The 17976-nt window shown below is 43.4% G+C and overlaps 2 protein-coding genes across 6 annotated transcripts in view; one reads left to right on the forward strand and one right to left on the reverse strand.

Moving 5' to 3' along the window:
- LOC144507977 (tyrosine-protein phosphatase non-receptor type 12-like) overlaps window positions 1–4281 on the reverse strand; it is a 137146-nt gene extending 132865 nt beyond the window's left edge. For 2 of the 5 annotated variants that reach the window (XR_013500184.1, XM_078235619.1), the window contains exon 1: window positions 3945–4255. Coding sequence is in view for 4 of the 5 variants with exons in the window: in XM_078235619.1 (XP_078091745.1) it covers window positions 3945–4043 (99 nt within the window). In the remaining variant the exon portion in view is untranslated. Of the gene's footprint in view, window positions 1–3944 lie in introns of all 5 variants that reach the window. The other 3 variants (XM_078235621.1, XM_078235622.1, XM_078235620.1) reach the window with 2 other exon arrangements.
- The window catches only part of gsap (gamma-secretase activating protein), a 304945-nt gene that overhangs the window by 137253 nt on the left and 149716 nt on the right, over window positions 1–17976 (forward strand). The gene's annotated exons all lie outside the window — the stretch shown is intronic.

The following is a 17976-nucleotide window of genomic DNA, read 5'->3' on the forward strand; positions in this document are numbered from 1 at the left end:
CCCTCAACATTTAAAAAGCATTTAGATGAGTGCTTGAAACACCTTAGCATACAAGACGATGGACCAAGTGCTGGAAAATGGGAATAGAATAGATAGGTGTTTGATGGCCGGCACTGACACAATGAGCCACAAGGCCACTTTCTGCGCTGTAAATATCTATGATTCTATGAGAAAACAATTGTGGATTACAGCTTTTTAGACTAGAGACAGACATGCAGTAGTGTTCCCAAGATCCAATGTTAGGACCATTGCTATTTCTTGGACTTCGGGGTACATGGCACAATTTACAGAGGTGACACTTCAAAGCATAGTAAATCATGATGGAGATAGCAACAGAGGGTAACAGCAGGGAATGGATGAACAGGGACAGGTGAAATTCTAGGTAAATGAATATGAGCATATTTTGGTAGGAAGAATGAGGAGAGATGATGCAAGCAAAATGATACAATTTTAGAAGGGGGTGCAAGAACATGAGCTTGACGTGTTTCTGCAAAAATCTTTGAAGGCAGGCAGGACATGTTAACAAAGCAGGATCCTGGTCTTTATAAATACAAGCAGTGAGTATAAATACCAGGAAGCTATGCAAAACCTATAATGAAATCATTATCTCAGCAGCAGCTGGAGTATTGGGTCCCAATTCTGCGCAGCATATTTTAGGAAGGGCATGAAGGCCATGGAGAGGTTACAAAAGAGATTTATTAGATTGATTCAGGATGAAGAACTACAGTTCGCTGAACAGACTTAGGTTGATGGGTCAGGAGAGATTTGGAAGAGGCATTTAAAATCTTGAAGGATTTAGATAGAGGAAGGACTTAGATTGAGAACGCTTAAGGGAAGTAAGTTACTTCCAACAGTTGAGTCACTATAACAAGAGACTAAGAAACAGAGAATACATGAGGAATAACTTTTCCATGCAACAAGTGGTTTGGATTTGCACTGTAATATGTAAAAGGTAAGTCGCCATCGTTCCAGATGATCATAGCTGCTCTCTCCTTTGAAGGTATAAGCTGACTGGTGATGATTTAACCTGAGGATCACCACATCTCAGGCAAGGGCCAAGGTTGTACGATGTAACAAGGTGACAGAAATAGATGCACTAATCACTTCCAAAAAGGAAATCAATAAATACTTGAAGAAAACAAGAGATACAGGAACAGCCAGAAAATAGTACTGCATTAACTCGTCAAAAAGAGCTTGCGTAAACCTAAGGGGCTAAATAGGCTCCTCTTGCATTGGCATATTCTGTAACATCAGATTTTACATGCATACTGCCAACACCCAGCTCCACACCACTACCACCTCTCCACATTTTTTAATTTGTCACACTTCTTGTGTAACATCCACTACCAGCTGAGCAGAAATTTCCTCCAACTACATAGAATCATAGAAACCCTACAGTGCAGAAGGAGGCCATTCGGCCCATCGAGTCTGCACCGACCACAATCCCACCCAGTCCCTACCCCCACTTATTTACCCGCTAATACCTCTAACCTACGCATCTCAGGACTCTAAGGGGCAATTTTTAACCTGGCCAATCAACCTAACCCGCACATCTTTGGACTGTGGGAGGAAACCAGAGCACCTGGAGGAAACCCACGCAGACACGAGGAGAATGTGCAAACTCCACACAGACAGTGACCCGAGCCGGGAATCGAACCTGGGACCCTGGAGCTGTGAAGCAGCAGTGCTAACCACTGTGCTACCGTGCCGCCCCATATGAGGAAGCCTATTGTTTTCGGTCCTCGATATAAAACTCTGTCCCAATAGCCAGTGACTCCAACTTTCTCCCAAGCAACTGGCTTGAGGCTGAACCAGCCAGTTCTCAACCTTGTTGTATTTGACCCAGAAGGGAACTTCCCACCATCACCAACCATACCAGCTACCGACTTGCCCCTGCTCACTTACTGCTGAAATCATTGTGGCTTTGTTACCTCTCGACTTGATTATTCCAATGCTCAGCTGGCTTGCTTCCCATCTTTCACCCTAAATTTGAGTTCATCCAAAACTTTGCTGTCTGCACCTTAACTTATGCAAAGTCCCATTCACATATCGCCTCCATTTGTTCACTGGTGTTGACTCCTGGTCCAAAAATGCCTCCATTTTTAAATTTTCACCCTAGCTTTCAAAACCATCCATGGTCTCACCCCCTCCAGTCCAATAGTACTTCTACTTTTGTGCTCCTCTAATTCTGGAATTATACACATTGAGTTTAATTTTTTTTATTCATGAAATGTGGGCACCACTGGCTAGGCCAACATTTATTGCCCACCCTAATTGCCCTGCAGTCCTAGTGGTGTAGGTACACTTACAGTGCTATTAGGGAGGAGGTTCAAGGACTGTGCAATCTGCATCCCTTAAAGCCTACCTTTTGACCAAACTTTTAGTTATCTGTCCTAATCTTTTCTTGCCCATTGTGGCTCTGTCAGATTTCCCGTACAAAGTGCCTTGGAACATCTTATTTCTTGGAATATTTTGTAATAAGACCTGTGAAAGCGGAGGTGAGTAACTAATGCAACTGTCAAAGGACAAAAAGACCATCTTCTATTGGGCTGCACGGTGGCACAGTGGTTAGCACTGCTGCCTCACAGCACCAGGGACCCGGATTCAATTCCAGCCTGAGATGACTGCCTTTGTGAAGGCTGCATGTTATTCCCAAGACTGCGTGCATTTCCTTCGGGCGTTCCGGTTTTCTCCCACTGTCTAAAGATGTGTAGGTTAGTGGATTGACCATGCTAAATTGCTCCTTAGTGTCCAAAGGTGTGTACAGTAGGTGGATTAGCCATGGTAAGTGCACTGGGTTACAGGAATAGGGCAGAGGGGGGTGCCTGGGTGGGATGTTCTTTTGGACAGTCGCTGCAGACTTGATGGGCCAAATGGCCTCTTCTGCACTGTACGGATTGTATGGCTCTATTATTAGAGGCAATTTTCAATCATTTTAAAATCATGTACCCAATGTTTTCTTTCTAAATGCTGTGAATCATTGCAGACAAAAGTTCACAGACACACTCAATATTCCCACCTATGTAGCAATAATTCATCAATCTAGGCGTGGAATACCAGAGAGCTCTTCGACCCCAAACAAATTACACAATCCAGCCCAACATTGCCATCGTGCAATAACCAATGTCCACAAACCACATTTCATAGTGAGAATAGCTAAATTATAACCGTTCCCCCCCCCCCCCACCTCCCTCAGATGTAATTCCTGGGAGCGAAGTGAACTAAATAAACAGTGATCTCTTTTCTTTGTCGGTGCGATTGCTGGGCAGATCTGAAAAGGCAGGACTGAAGCGATGCTGGTATTACGCTGGAGCAAAGGAGAAAAATAGAAAATACCTAAGTGAACAACACGAGTCCACTCATTGCATACTTTCTTTGAGCCAACACAACGCCCCTGTGTTGCCTTGCGCAACATCCGCAAACTCCCCACATTTCTGACTCACAGCTGATAAATTCATTACATTTTTTTTGTCTTATACAAACCTGGAGTTTACACCCAAGCCCCGGGTAACACTCTGTAACAATAGGGACTTTTTTTTAAAAAACCCCATCATTCAAAAACAAAGCAAAAAAAAAAACACCCCGTCTCTGCGATCACCGAGGTGGGAGCAGACAGACAGACCGACAAATGCAGCTTGAGGATTATTTTCCCAGAAAGTGAAAGAGGAGCCATGAGGGGAGCGGCTTAGGCCGCACAGCCTGGAGCTGGCAGTGGCTACTCTCCCCCACCCTCCCTCCCTCTCACGGTGGGGGCTGGATTAAAGAGGAATGGGTTAGCAGAGGTTTGCTTCAGGCAAACTCGGCCAAAAAAATAAATATATAAAAAATACAGATAAACAACCCACCGACTGGGGGGGGAAGGAGTTCATTTAATTGATTTTTTTTTAAAAAACAAAAAAAAACAGCCGAAGTGATTTACAATTAAAAAACACAATTAAACTCACCATGAAGTCGCTGGCAAAGTTGTCCTCGCCATTCTGGTCGCGGACTTTCATGGCCAGCACTCGGTCAATGAATTTCCTCACGATTTCGCTTTGCTCCATCTTCTCGGCACATTGGAAAAAATTAAACCCAACAAACCGGCTCAAAACTCTCAGCACCTTCGCACCATTTCTCTCTCTTTTTTTCAGAAGAATATATTATTATTATTATTATTTTCTCTCCTCACAGGCCTCCTGCTTGCACCGATTGCTGATCCTCCCGCTCCCCTCGCCCTCCGGCGCGACTTTCCTTTTTCTCGCTCTCGCTCTCTCTCTCTCCCTCTTCCCCGCCCCCCAACTCAGACCAACAGGCCCCGCCCCTCCCCCCCATCCCGCCTCCCATTGGCCCAGCGCCGCCTCGCGTCATGGGCCCAGCCAGCCCCGTTGATTGGACAGTCCGGCTGCCACTCATCATTACACCTGCTCCTTTTCTTCCTGGGACTCGGGTCCCCAGCCACTGGAACCCAGTGGAACCCAGTGGCTGGGGACCATTCTCCTGTTTGGCTCTTTCAATCATTGGAGGCAATTTTCAATCATTTTAAAATCATGCACCCAATGTTTTCTTTCCAAATGCTGTGAATCATTGCGGACAAAAGTTCACAGGCATCCTCGGGGCGGCACGGGGGCACAGTGGGTTCGCACTGCTGCTTCACAGCTCCAGGGACCTGGGTTCGATTCCTGGCTCGGGTCACTTGTCTGTGTGGAGTTTGCACGTTCTCCCCGTGTCTGCGTGGGTTTCCTCCGGGTGCTCCGGTTTCCTCCCACAGTCCAAAGATGTGCGGGTTAGGTTGATTGGCCATGCTAAAATTGCCCCTTAGTGTCCTGAGATACATAGGTGAGAGGGATTAGCGGGTAAATGTGTAGGGATATGGGGGTAGGGCCTGGGTGGGATTGTGGTCGGTGCAGACTCGATGGGCCGAATGGCCTCTTTCTGCACTGTAGGGTTCTACGATCCTACAATTCCTCAATATTCCCACCTATGTAGCAATAATTCATCAATCTAGGCATGGAATACCAGAGGTGGTTTGATTTGATTTGATTTATTAATGTTAAAATTTATTGATTATTGTCACAAGTAGGCTTACATCAAGACTGCAATGAGGTTTACTGTGAAATTCCCCCAGTCGCCACTCTCAGGCACCTGTTCAGGTACGCCTGAGGAAGAATTTAGCACGGCCAATGAACCCAACCAACACGTTTTTTTTGGACTGTGGGAGGAAACTGGAGCACCCGGAGGAAACCCAAGCAGACACGGGGAGAACGTGCAGACCACACACAGACAAGGACCCAAGCCAGGAATCGAATCCGAGTCCCTGATGCTGTGAGGCAGCAGTGCTTAACCACTGTGCCACCGCGCAGAAGTTGATTTGATTTGATTTATTATTGTCACATGTATTGGGTTACAGTAAAAAGAATTGTTTCTTGCACGCTATACAGACAAAGCATACCGTTCATAGAGAAGGAAAGGAGAGGGTGCAGAGTGTAGTGTTACAGTCATAGACGGAATGTAGAGAAAGATCAACTTAAAATAAGGTAGGTCCATTCAAAAGTCTGAAGGCAGCTGGAAAGAAGCTGTTCTTGAGTCGGCTGGTACATGATTTCAGACTTTTGCATCTTTTTCCCGACGGAAGAAGGTGGAAGAGAGTATGTCCAGGTGCATGGGGTCCTTGATTATGGGGCTGCTTTTCCGAGGCAGCGGGAGGTGTAGAAGGAGTCAATGGACGAGAGGCTGGTTTGCATGATGGACTGGGCTATGTTCACAACCTTTTGTAGTTTCATGTGGTCTTGGTCAGAGTAGGAGCCACACCAAGCTGTGATACATTGGGAGGGCAGTGTGCTTTGATTTTCAGTTGGTGAGCCCCCTTCCCCTATTTATGGCTTATTTCACAAAGAATATAAAAGGTGATCATAAAAAAACACCCCAAGCTATCCAAGAATTTTTGGAGTGGCTCCTGTTGAGACTGTTGACCTGGAGAAGGAGTGAAAGGAAGACAACTCGTGCAGCCTGTACAGCAAGCAGGAGAAAAGGAGGAAGGCAGAGAGAGGAAACATATTTGAACCATAGAATGGGAACTTAACCTGATTTTTAAAAAAGAACATGGTTTCCACCCACACAACCATAATCCCATGCTTGCTCCTTGGGTTTATATGGTGTTTCCGCACAGTTTGTATTGGAACAAACAGCTACTGATTATCAACTAATATTAGTTGCTATTGGAATTTATTCCTGCTACCTGCTTTCATTGTGTGTGTGTTGGGGTAGGGTGAGGGTTGCAGTTCATAAGAACAAACACGATAGGAACAACAGTGAGCCATTTGGTTCCTCATGCCTGCCCCACCATTCAATAAGATCATGGCTGATCTGATTGTCGCCTTAAGTCCACTTTCCTGCCTGGCTCCTGTAACCCTTGACTCCTTGAAGATCAACAACTGGTCTAACTAAGCCTTGAATATTTCAATGATTCAGCTTCCACTGCTCTCTGGACCTGTAACTTTCAAACCTATACTTATCTGTTGTTTAATAATGAGCTCGTGGCATTTTTCAGGTTTGGGTTGACTCCAAGATGACACAGCTGCTGTTGGGAAGTTTGAACTGATTCATTCTTCTCTGGCTGATTCTCTGTTCCCAGACATTGTTGATAATTAACAACTACCTGGGGTATTGATAGGACAGTGGAGCTATCCACTATCAGTGAAGCTAAAAGTCCCACCACTTGCCTCCAAATAATTCAGTAAATCTTAATACAAGGTGAACCTGGCCCAACAAGAGGTTTACCGATGTTCCTTATCAGTGAAATTATGTCTTAGCCAGTTTGTTTTCAACAGTAGTATCTATGTACACTCCAGAAAAATGGGTAATGTCACTATTTCACTAAATTCAGTTAAATTACCAGAGGAAGATTTACACTACTTTTCTGAATTTCTAAATAGTTTGAGCTGAAGAATCATAAGTATGATGATGGGTTCTATGTATGTCACTGATGATTCAATTTAGATTCTGCCAGATCCATTCAGCTCCATATCTCACTTCAGCCTTTCTCAAGAGTTGACTTCCAGACCATACAGCAAGCAGGAGAAAAGGAGGAAGGCAGAGAGAGGAAACATATTTGAACCATAGAATGGGAACTTAACCTGATTTTTTTAAAAGAACATGGTTTCCACCCACACAACCATAATCCCATGCTTGCTCTTTGGGTTTATACGGTGTTTCCGCACAGTTTGTATTGGAATAAACAGCTACTGATTATCAACTAATATTAGTTGCTATTGGAATTTATTCCTGCTACCTGCTTTCATTGTGTGTGTGTTGGGGTAGGGTGAGGGTTGCAGTTCATAAGAACAAACACAATAGGAACAACAGTGAGCCATTTGGTTCCTCATGCCTGCCCCACCATTCAAGATCACGGCTGATCTGATTGTCGCCTTAAGTCCACTTTCCTGCCTGGCTCCTGTAACCCTTGACTCCTTGAAGATCAACAACTGGTCTAACTCAGCCTTGAATATTTCAATGATTCAGCCTCCACTGCTCTCTGGACCTGTAACTTTCAAACCTATACTTATCTGTTATCTATACTTATCTTGACATCAAGGCAACATGCAAGTGTGGCAGGAAGGAAGCCTAACAAAACTGTTGGGGGGGGGGGGTTGGTGGGGGGGTCACCATCCATTGCCCAGAAATGCAACACAAAAATGCCATGATTACGAGAGCAGGGCTGGAGCTGAGTATAAACAAAACCAGATTGTGCAATCATAGAGTGAAAACAATGCAATGATAGAGAATTTGTCAATCAGTGATGCATTCATACAAACAACTGTTTTTACTTAAATACTAAATTAAGTACTTAATTCTTACAGCTAACAGCATTCAGTTAAATAGGACTGAAGTGCATTATAAGAAGAACAAATGTTTTCTCAAATCTAGCAAAATGCAAATACTTTAGTACAAAATGCTCTCTAACATTAAAATTTCAAGCAAAATCTGCTTCACTGTTGATTAGATTTTTAACAAATGTGTAACAAGGTGGCAATTTTTTTAGCATCTACAGAAATCATTCTTGTTTACTTTCTCATATTCCAAAATTAAATGATTGTAATTCTTGGCTTAAGGGCATATGTTTTCCTCTTCATGTGACTTTAATAATTTGGCCTTCCAAGCAACAAATTATAAGAGTAATGTACCATAATGTACCATAATGGGTCTAAGCTGGGCTGGCCTTCTTGCAAGCTCTCAAATCAGGATGGAATGAAAAACCTATCTTTCTTCAAAATTATGTACATTATATTTTCTGGCCTTGAATGTTCAGTTTAGTTATTTGTCCACATTCCAGTTTGACTGTTAACATGTATGGAATTTATCCTGAGTGCAGCACTAACTTGTTCATCAAACCAAAATGAGATGAACTTGCCATTACTCAGCATCAGACAGAAGCCTCTAATAAGAATCATTCTATGGTTTTCTTTCACAGGGTGGAGGTAGTATTTATGTTTGATTCACATAGTTTCATGCCAGGACATGAAATTAGATATAAAAACATGTTACAGTTGTGGTGGAGTTAACAACCACGAAGTGCAGATACAGTTTGGCAGTCATTAGCTGGGTTTATGTACATTTTAACTTCAACATTCATGGGCCTTATTGAAAATATGGGCATGGATAAATAGTAAACACACGGACATCTAAGTTACAACATAGAAATTCAGCCCAACCAGTCTGTATCAATGTTTACCCACCATGCAAGCAAATAGTTCAAATCACAAATACCCTCTTTGTTCCCATATCCACTTTTCCATCATCCACCTATCAAATCTAATTCTGAATGATGCCTAACCATGGAGGTGAATTCAACACCCTTGGAACTTTCTCCTGGCCCTGACAATCTCTTATTTTTACTCTTATAGCTATGGCTCCTCAACTACTGGAAACAGTCTGCTTTATCAACCCTTTCCCCTTACAGCATAATTTTAAATATTTCTAACAGATTGCCCTATAACCTGCAATGTTATGATGAGTAGTGGAATGTCAGGAGGTAGCATCAGTGTTTTGATTATCAATGCTACTCTGAGCATTCCCATTCCTCAAAAGGGAGGAAAAATTATAACTTCATTTTTCAAAAAAAAATTAATTTTTACTGACTTATTAAAAGTCATTAATGAGGGACTTGTGCAGGATTCTGTAGTCTTGGAGGTAGAGTAAGAAACGGTATTAATTAGTGAGATAATGAAGGCAGAGGCTTATGTGTGGCATTATAACAGTGAGAGCAATGAACAAACAAAAGTTTTCTGCCAAAGCTATGACTGAAGTAACTAATGTCAAATGTTTCGTAGTAGATTAAGAGAAGGTGGAAGCTTGAGAAAGCAAGGACATTGAAAGCGTGTGAATTTTATTATGCTGGTTATGAATGCTACTCCTTTATTCCTTTGGTTGAAGGAGCAACAATAGCTGTTTGCATTTTGACATTGGAACTGCAATGGTTACAATGTGCTTTTATCAATCCTGTCCCATCATGCGATAAATTCTCCAACAGATAGATGTGCAACCATATTAAAAACAATCTTCAATGGGGATTCCACATTCAGCAGATAACATCCAAAGCAAACAGGCTTCTTGGATTTCTAAGAAGTAATCTTTGATATTGCAACAAAAATATCAGAGTCATGGCTTACCAACATCTGTTCGTCCAATCCTGGAGCACACAATTTATATGGCAAGAAACATAAATAAGGTTGAAGTGATCCAAACATGTGCAGCATGATTCTGCATACTATGGGAAATACACCAGTGTCATATCCTTGGTCAAAGATTTGGAATGGGAATCACAGCAGCAAAGAAAGAAAAAAGTAGGCAGGCCATGTTCTATAAAATATAGAATGGACTGCTGGGAATTGACAGAAACAAGTATCTGGTGTCCTCTGGCAAAGACAAAACACAAGGTCGTCAAACAAAGACTGTTCATTTCCAAGAGAGTATCAACAATCTTTCTTCCCAAGGACAATCCCACAATGGAACAAGCTGCCAAAGGAAATAGTCACAGCTCCTTCATTTGACCAATGTTTAGATTGGGCCATAACTTCATCCTCTGGCCCAGTGTCAAAGGTCGAAGTCCAGCCCTGTCAAAGTGAAAGAGGCCCCCTTTTTATGACACTAACTGCCGTAAACCAGGTAAATTAAAGATCCAGTAAAATTGACAAAGCAGGAAGAAGGCTAGTGTCTAAGGTAAGTGGATTGGATTTAGGGAGTGTGGGGTGGGGAGGGGGAGAGTGGGGGATCAAATGTCAAAGGGGATCGGAGGTCAGGCAGGGGATCAGAATCAGAGATTCATAGAATCCTACAGTGCAGAAGGAGGCCATTCAGCCCAATGAGTCTGCACTGACCACAATCTCACCCAGGCCCTATCCCCACAACCCCATGCATTTATCCTAGCTAGTCCCCCTGACACTAAGAGGCAATTTAGCATGGCTAATCCACCTAACCCACACATCTTCGGACTGTGGGAGGAAACCAGAGCACCCGGAGGAAACCCAGGCAGACACGGGGAGAATGTGCAAACTCCACACAGACAGTGACCCAAGCCGGTAATTGAACCCGGGTCCCTGGCGCTGTGAGGCAACAGTGCTAACCAGAAGTTGGGGGATAGAAGGTTGGGGTTGGAAGTCAGAGTATTGGAGGTTGAGGTGTTGGAGGTTGGGGATTCAGAGGTTGGACGTTGAAGGTTGGGGGTCAAGGTCAGGGGCAGGCCTTGGGGATGTTGGGCCTGGGCGCGGGGGTGAGGGTGTTTGGCTTTGGGGGGTTTCACCTTGGAGGAGTTGGTGGGGGGTTGGGAAGATCAGCCCTCAGAAAGGGAGTGGAAGCAGGCATTCCATGTCCCAGGTTGTTTGCTGCTGGTCAACCTATGTCCCATATTTCAGATCTGTGATTCCCGCACATGCACAGTATAGATGCTAGTGCTACCCATATAAATGTTGGCGGAATATGGATATTACTCTGTGATGCTGACACAACTAAAGCTGAAGCACAATTCAAAGTATTTCTATCATGTGGCTCCATATGTGTATCTGTGACTAGACATAATGGATATGTATGGGTCTTTGCTGCTGTAATTTATGTGGGCTCAGTGCTTTCAGAAGTAGCAGCTACTGTCACTTCAGCAAACCGATATGTCAATACAGAATTGTTGCTTTTATGAGTTACATTTACAGTTTCTACCTTTGCCCATTCCAATTCCATCAAAATATTAGTGCAGGGCACATGCAAAATTCTATTCAGACTTCCTCATCTTAATCAAATGATGGAGCAGTCCATCTCAGGTTTCCTTTTCTTGGATTAACCCTTTCATGTTTCTGTGTTCCCTCATCAATCTTTTTCAGTTCTCTGGCCGAAGGCAAGTCTGACTCATGGCACCACTGCCTCCACCACAGATAGGGCAAGAAATCCCCAGCCAAAGTGTGGATTGAACCCTGTACTGTTGTTACCAATCTGATCCAAACTGGCCACCCAACCCTCAAAAGAGTCCAAATTGGTGTAACAACGTACAAGTTTACATGCATGTTGTAGCCTGAAGATACGGATAGTGATAGTAGAGGCTTCAGTTTCTTTCTATCACATGACTGACCTGGACTCTCTCCTACTTACCACCTGCCATTGGCTATGTTGGAAAGAATTGCAAGTTGATATTCCAGAAGTTCAGACATGCTATGAACACAGCTTCGTTGGTCATTCGGTCCTGGAATGGGATTTGAACCCAGAATTTCTCACTCAGAAACAGGAATGCTACCCACTATCCCACAGGACCTCCTCTCTTGCCAATGCACATAAATAAAAGAGATTGAACCAGTCCCTCACTCAGTCTATATATCACAAAGTTAATGTGAAATGCAAGATTTCCAATGTGAAGTTTTTCACATTACATCTGCAATCATTCTCCAACTGAATTAAAGGCGATCTTAACTGTAGCTTGAAGTTTTGACTCCAAATATTTTATAACAGTGGTATAAGTATCCATGCTCCCACTTTATCTATGGTTTGTATTAGTAAATTCTGTATTCTATGTCATGGTTACCATGTGCACCCATAGCAGTGATGTGGAGATGCCGGCGTTGAACTGGGGTAAATGCAGTAAGGAGTCTAACAACACCAGGTTAAAATCCAACAGGTTTATTTGGTAGCAAACGCCACTAGCTTTCGGAGTGCTGCTCCTTTGTCAGGTGAGTGGGAGATCTGCTCACAAACAGCAAACAGGGCATATAAAGACACAAACTCAATTTACAGAATAATGAATAATGACTGGAATGCAAGTCTTTACAGTTAATCAAGTCTTAAAGGTACAGACAATGTGAGTGGAGAGAGCTTTAAGCCCAGGTTAAAGAGATGTGTATTGTCTCCAGACAGGACAGCCAGTGAGATTTTGCAGGTCCAGGCAAGTTGTGGGAGTTACAGATAGTGTGACATGAACCCAAGATCCTGGTTGAGGCCGTCCTCATGTGTGCGGAACCTGGCTATCAGTCTCTGCTCAGCGACTCTGCGCTGTCATGTGTCATGAAGGCCGCCTTGGAGAACGCTTACCTGAATATCAGAGGCCGAATGCCCGTGACCACTGAAGTGCTCCCCAACAGGAAGAGAACATTCTTGCCTGGTGATTGTCGAGCGGTGTTCATTCATCCGTTGTCATAGCGTCTGCATGGTTTCCCCAATGTATCATGCCTCGGGACATCCTTTCCTGCAGCGTATCAGGTAGACAACGTTGGCTGAGTTGCAAGAGTCTATACCGTGTACCTGTGGATGGTGTTCTCATGTGAGATGATGGCATCCGTGTCGATGATCCGGCACGTCTTGCAGAGGTTGCTGTGGCAAGGTTGTGTGGTGTTGTGGTCACTGTTCTCCTGAAGGCTGGGTAGTTTGCTGCGGACAATGGTCTGTTTGAGGTTGTGCAGTTATTTGAAGGCAAGAAGTGGGGGTGTGGGGATAGCCTTGGCGAGATGTTCATCTTCATCAATGACATGTTGAAGGCTCCGGAGGAGATGTCGTAGCTTCTCCGCTCCAGGGAAGTACTGGACGACGAAGGGTACTCTGTCCACCGTGTCCCGTGTTTGTCTTCTGAGGAGGTCGGTGCGGTTTTTCGCTGTGGCGCGTCAGAACTGTCGATCGATGAGTCGAGTGCCATATCCTGTTCTTATGAGGGCATCTTTCAGCGTCTGGAGGTGTCTGATGCGATCCTCCTCATCCGAGCAGATCCTGTATATACGGAGTGCTTGTCCATAGGGGATAGCTTCTTTCACATGTTTAGGGTGGAAGCTGGAGAAGTGGAGCATCGTGAGGTTATCCGTGGGCTTGCGGTACAGTGGGGTGCTGAGGTGACCGCCCTTAATGGAGATGCGTGTGTCCAAGAATGCAACCGATTCCAGAGAGTAGTCCATGGTGAGTCTGATAGTGGGATGGAACTTGTTGATGTCATCATATAGTTGTTTCAGTGATTGTTCGCCATGAGTCCAAAGGAAGAAAATGTCATTGATGTATCTCGTGTATAGCATCAGTTGAAGGTCCTGTGCGGTGAAGAAGTCTTGTAAACCTGTGCAAAAAAAATGTTGGCATATTGAGGTGCGAATTTGGTCCCCATGGCTGTTCCGTGAGTCTGGATGAAGAACTGGTTGTTGAAGGTGAAGACATTGTGGTCCAGGATGAAGTGGATGAGTTATAAATTTGCATCTGGAAATTGGCAGTTGTCGGTGTTGAGTACTGAGGTCGTTGCAGCAATGCCATCATCATGGGGGATGCTGGTGTAGAGTGCAGAGACATCCATTGTGACGAGGAGTGCTCCTGGTTCAACTGCTCCATGTGTGCTGAGTTTCTGTAGGAAGTCCGTAGTGTCGCGACAAAAGCTGGGGATTCTTTGTACAATGGGTTTCAGGATGCCCTTGACATAGCCGGAGAGGTTCTCGCACAGGGTCCCATTGCCCGATACGATGGGACGGCTGGGTGTGTTTGCCTTGTGTATCTTCGGGAGGCAGTAGAGATCTCCAACGCGGGGAGTACGTGGGATGAGAGCACGGAGGGTGTTCTGAAGGTCCGGATCAAAGGTCTTGATCAGAGTGTTGAGTTGACAGCTGTGTTCTTTGGTCGGATCTGCGGGTAACTGTCTGTAGTGTTCCTCGTTGTTCAGTTGTCGGTACACTTCTTTGCAGTAATCCGTTCTGTTCAGTATGACGATGGCCCCTCCTTTGTGTGCAAGTTTCATGACAATGTTGCGGTTGGTCTTGAGAGCGCGGATGGCATTGCGTTGTGCTTGGGTGATGTTCGGAACTGTCTTGTGAGTGCGGCTGATGAATTTGGTGTTGACGCACCTCCTGATGGCTTGGGCATACATGTCAAGTCGAGGGCAGCGGCCTTCCGGAGGGTCCAATTCGACTCTTTCCTCTTTGGATGCACTGCGGATCTCTCTGTCAGCTGTTCCAGTTCATTGGCTGTCTCATTGTGTTAGCTGTTGGCCTCTTGGGGTTTGTGGAAGAACTCCCGCAGCCTCATCCGCCTGATGAATTCCTCTGTGTCCACTGCGAGACTGATGGGGTCTATTTTGGTGGTGGGGCAATAATTGAGCCCTCGGCTGAGAACTTCGATTTCATCTGGTTGAAGTGTGTAGTCCAACAAGTTGACAATGAACTTCCCTGTAGTGGTACTGTTTTCTACTGTGATACCGGGGGAGCCTTGGTTGCTGCTGGTGGAGATGCCGAGTTTCTCAAGTTTCCTGTTCTTGGTGTGCATGTAGGTGGTGTAGTTCCTTTGTCTCGTCTGCTTGGCAGAGTTTCACAGCTGGTCTGCGTCCTGAGCGCAAGTTGAGAATATGGATTCTATCTTGGTTTCCAGGCTGCAGCATTTGCTGTAGAGCTGGTGTATGAGATGGTTGAGGAGTGTGAGAGAGGTGCGACGGCAAAGTCTCTCAGCATAGTCTGTGTTATAGGTTGACCTGAGTGGGTTCATGATCTGTAGTCCTTTCGGTATCTTGTCTGCTTTCTTGCATCTTTGTAGAAACTTGATGTCTGTGTCAATATGCGCAATCTTCTGGAGATCCTCTCCACTTGGAGCCAGCAGTTTGCGGTGTCCATGGTAGTCATGATGTGGAGATGCCGGCGTTGGACAATTTTACCAGCTGTATTTGCATGTCAGCTAATCCAATAATAGATTAGCTGCAGCACTAGTTGAGAACCATGCCTGTAAATCAAACTCTTTTCAGTTGGATAGTTTTTTCAAGTGGAGCGCTGCAGCGCTCCGAAAGCTAGTGACTTGTGCTACCAAATAAACCTGTTGGACTTTAACCTGGCGTTGTGAGGCTTCTTACTGTATTAAACGTGACCTCACGCTGCTTTTGCTGAACCATTTTGACTGTTCAGACTTTGCAAAATTTGTTCAAATCAAATGGTATGATAACTGTTTTTAAGGCACAAAAACATTAGGTGCACTGTGATGAGTGACTTTTCTTTTGTTGGCAATAACAAAAATGTTTTCCTTCTTTTGGATTTTAAGAATGACACATGCTTCAAAATTTCATTGGCGTTTTGTAAAAAATGATTGAAAACTTTTCAGCCATTTTTATAAACCAGAACAACGTTGGCCCGGACTATTTGAGGTTCATAATAAAAAGTAAAAAATCATTTATGTATCAAATGTCATATATTCTGCAATGCAGACTTTTAATATTAACTGAATGAATAAAATGGCGTATTGGTTTTGATAAGGAAGCAAAGGTCAGGGGAAAACCAGCTTTGCAATTTATACAAATCTACTGCTCATTGTACGTACTTTTTCCAGAAATTTGAAGGATAATTTGTGATAACAACAATGGTTTCACCTCAGTTATACAGTAAAATAGAATGTTGCCCATTTAAAGTAATTGCAAATATGCACTAGCCAAAGATAATATGCTGAAGAGGTAGAACATGGTCCCTACTACGGCCAACGTTTTGGCAACAATTAGGAATTGACAAGACCAATTTCTGATGCAATTTCCAAACTTACCAACAATACAAGAGCACACAGACAACAGCAGTTCAGGGAGAAGATCCACCACCTTCTTTCAGGAACAACAATTGGATAGTTAATTCCAGCCTTGACAGATACACAAAAAAAAGGGCGTGATAAAACAACATTCTGAAACAGACACTCTGGTAATTTGGCCCCTTTAAGGAGCGATCCTTTGCAGGTCATGTGACCAGGCTGAACAGTATAGAGCGACTGCATGGGATGCAGGGCCAATCGGGAGCGAGGGCATGCATTCTGGGATGGGAAGGACATTCAGTTGGAGCCAGAGAGGAGGAGAGTGTAGACCTGTGTAAGTGTTTCTGTCAGACCCTTGTCTTGTATATAGTTATATTAGTTTAATAAACCTATTGTTGTTGGAGCCACATTGAGTTGACTGCAGTTATTACATATTACCAGATTGCTATAGATACAGTACTAGATTTAAAGCAATCTTGGTTTTATTAGTTTAAATCTGTCATTTTGTCACATCTTTCCAAATCCACCTACTTAGCATGAACCATTGGGAGCAGGAGGGAGGGATCATGCTATTTGGAGCTAGCAAGCTGTGGTTAATGTGTGCAAACTGTACATAACCCTCTCAAGTCTGTAAGAATAATAATATCTTCATTTCAGCATAATAATTGCTATACTGAAACCATCTGATGGATGTTAAATGAAGCTATGTTAACCTATCACCTCATAATTATAAATGAACTATTTGACCTTTGTCAATATGTCACCTACAGTATTCAGTGTTGAATATGGCATCTAAACCAAAGATTACCATAATACCATCAGCCATGGAGAATAATTCTGGTACAACGAATAATTAAGGAAAAGCAGAATAATTGAATCCCACAAAATATTCTGCCCCAACAAATCAGGGTAATCAAAGTATCTCTGTAATGTCTTCCTGAAGGCTCAGTAGGATTATCCATGAATAGTTAAGCCTCTTAGATTGGAAAGTGTCAGGTGAAATAACTCCTCAGAGGCTGGTGTCCCTTCACCAGATTCCCTTTATTTACAAACTCAATTCTGCTCCTAGAATGCTTAAGGTACAAAATCAGAATCCCCAAATGCACCTCTCTTGAGGTGACATCTGTAATGCGTTACGTACCATTCTTCTTGACCTGAACTCGGTCTGTGCCATCATGTTACTTTTCTTAGCTCACCAGTAGCTGCAGTTAGGCAGAAAGGAAAGACCCATCAGTTTTCTCTTTCTCACACGGATAACTAATCTGAAATTGGAGAAGCTTGTTTTATTGGAAAGCCCAGTTTAAATGTCAGTTGGTATTAAATTTTGAATGTAGAGCTGTGTGAGTTCAATTTCTCGTAACTTTCTAGGTACTGAACCAGAGCTTGGTTCTATTTTGTGTGATTCATTCCCTGTGCCTTGCACCAATCTTCAGTAAATCAAAACAGTCAACATTCTGTTAGATATTCCTTCTTTTGTTCCTTTTTAAATATTGTTAATTTGCAATAACTTTCAGTTCTGAAGAGGAGCTCTGAGATGCCACCTGGCCTCTTTTTTAATAGATGCAACTTAGCGCAGAGTGTCTCCAGCTGTTTCTGTTATTGTTTCAGATTTACAGCATCTGGATTATTTTTGTTCACATTATTCCAGGTTTCTGATTATACTTTTCTTGAATTGACCAGCTAAAATTTATGAAAGCTGAGCTGACCTGTCTTGCACTTACAGAATAATTATTAGGATCTTCAAAAATTTCACAACCTGAAGAGGACATTGTTGTTTCAGTTTAATATTGATGTAGCAAAACAAAGTTGTATATTAGCTTTACCTACAGCCTAAAAAATAAAAGGAATTAGCCCTGTAACAAAAGCAGTGCTCAATATAAATAAAACTGAATTTACTAATTGAGACTCATCTATAACTTAAGTGAAAAGAATTAATGAATTTAGCTGATCCACGACCATGAAGAGGATTTTGATGCATAGGGACTGGAAAATTGAGTAGATAGTATACCTACC

Source organism: Mustelus asterias, chromosome 19, assembly GCF_964213995.1.
Source record: "Mustelus asterias chromosome 19, sMusAst1.hap1.1, whole genome shotgun sequence".
In the NCBI taxonomy this organism is placed as follows: domain Eukaryota; kingdom Metazoa; phylum Chordata; class Chondrichthyes; order Carcharhiniformes; family Triakidae; genus Mustelus; species Mustelus asterias.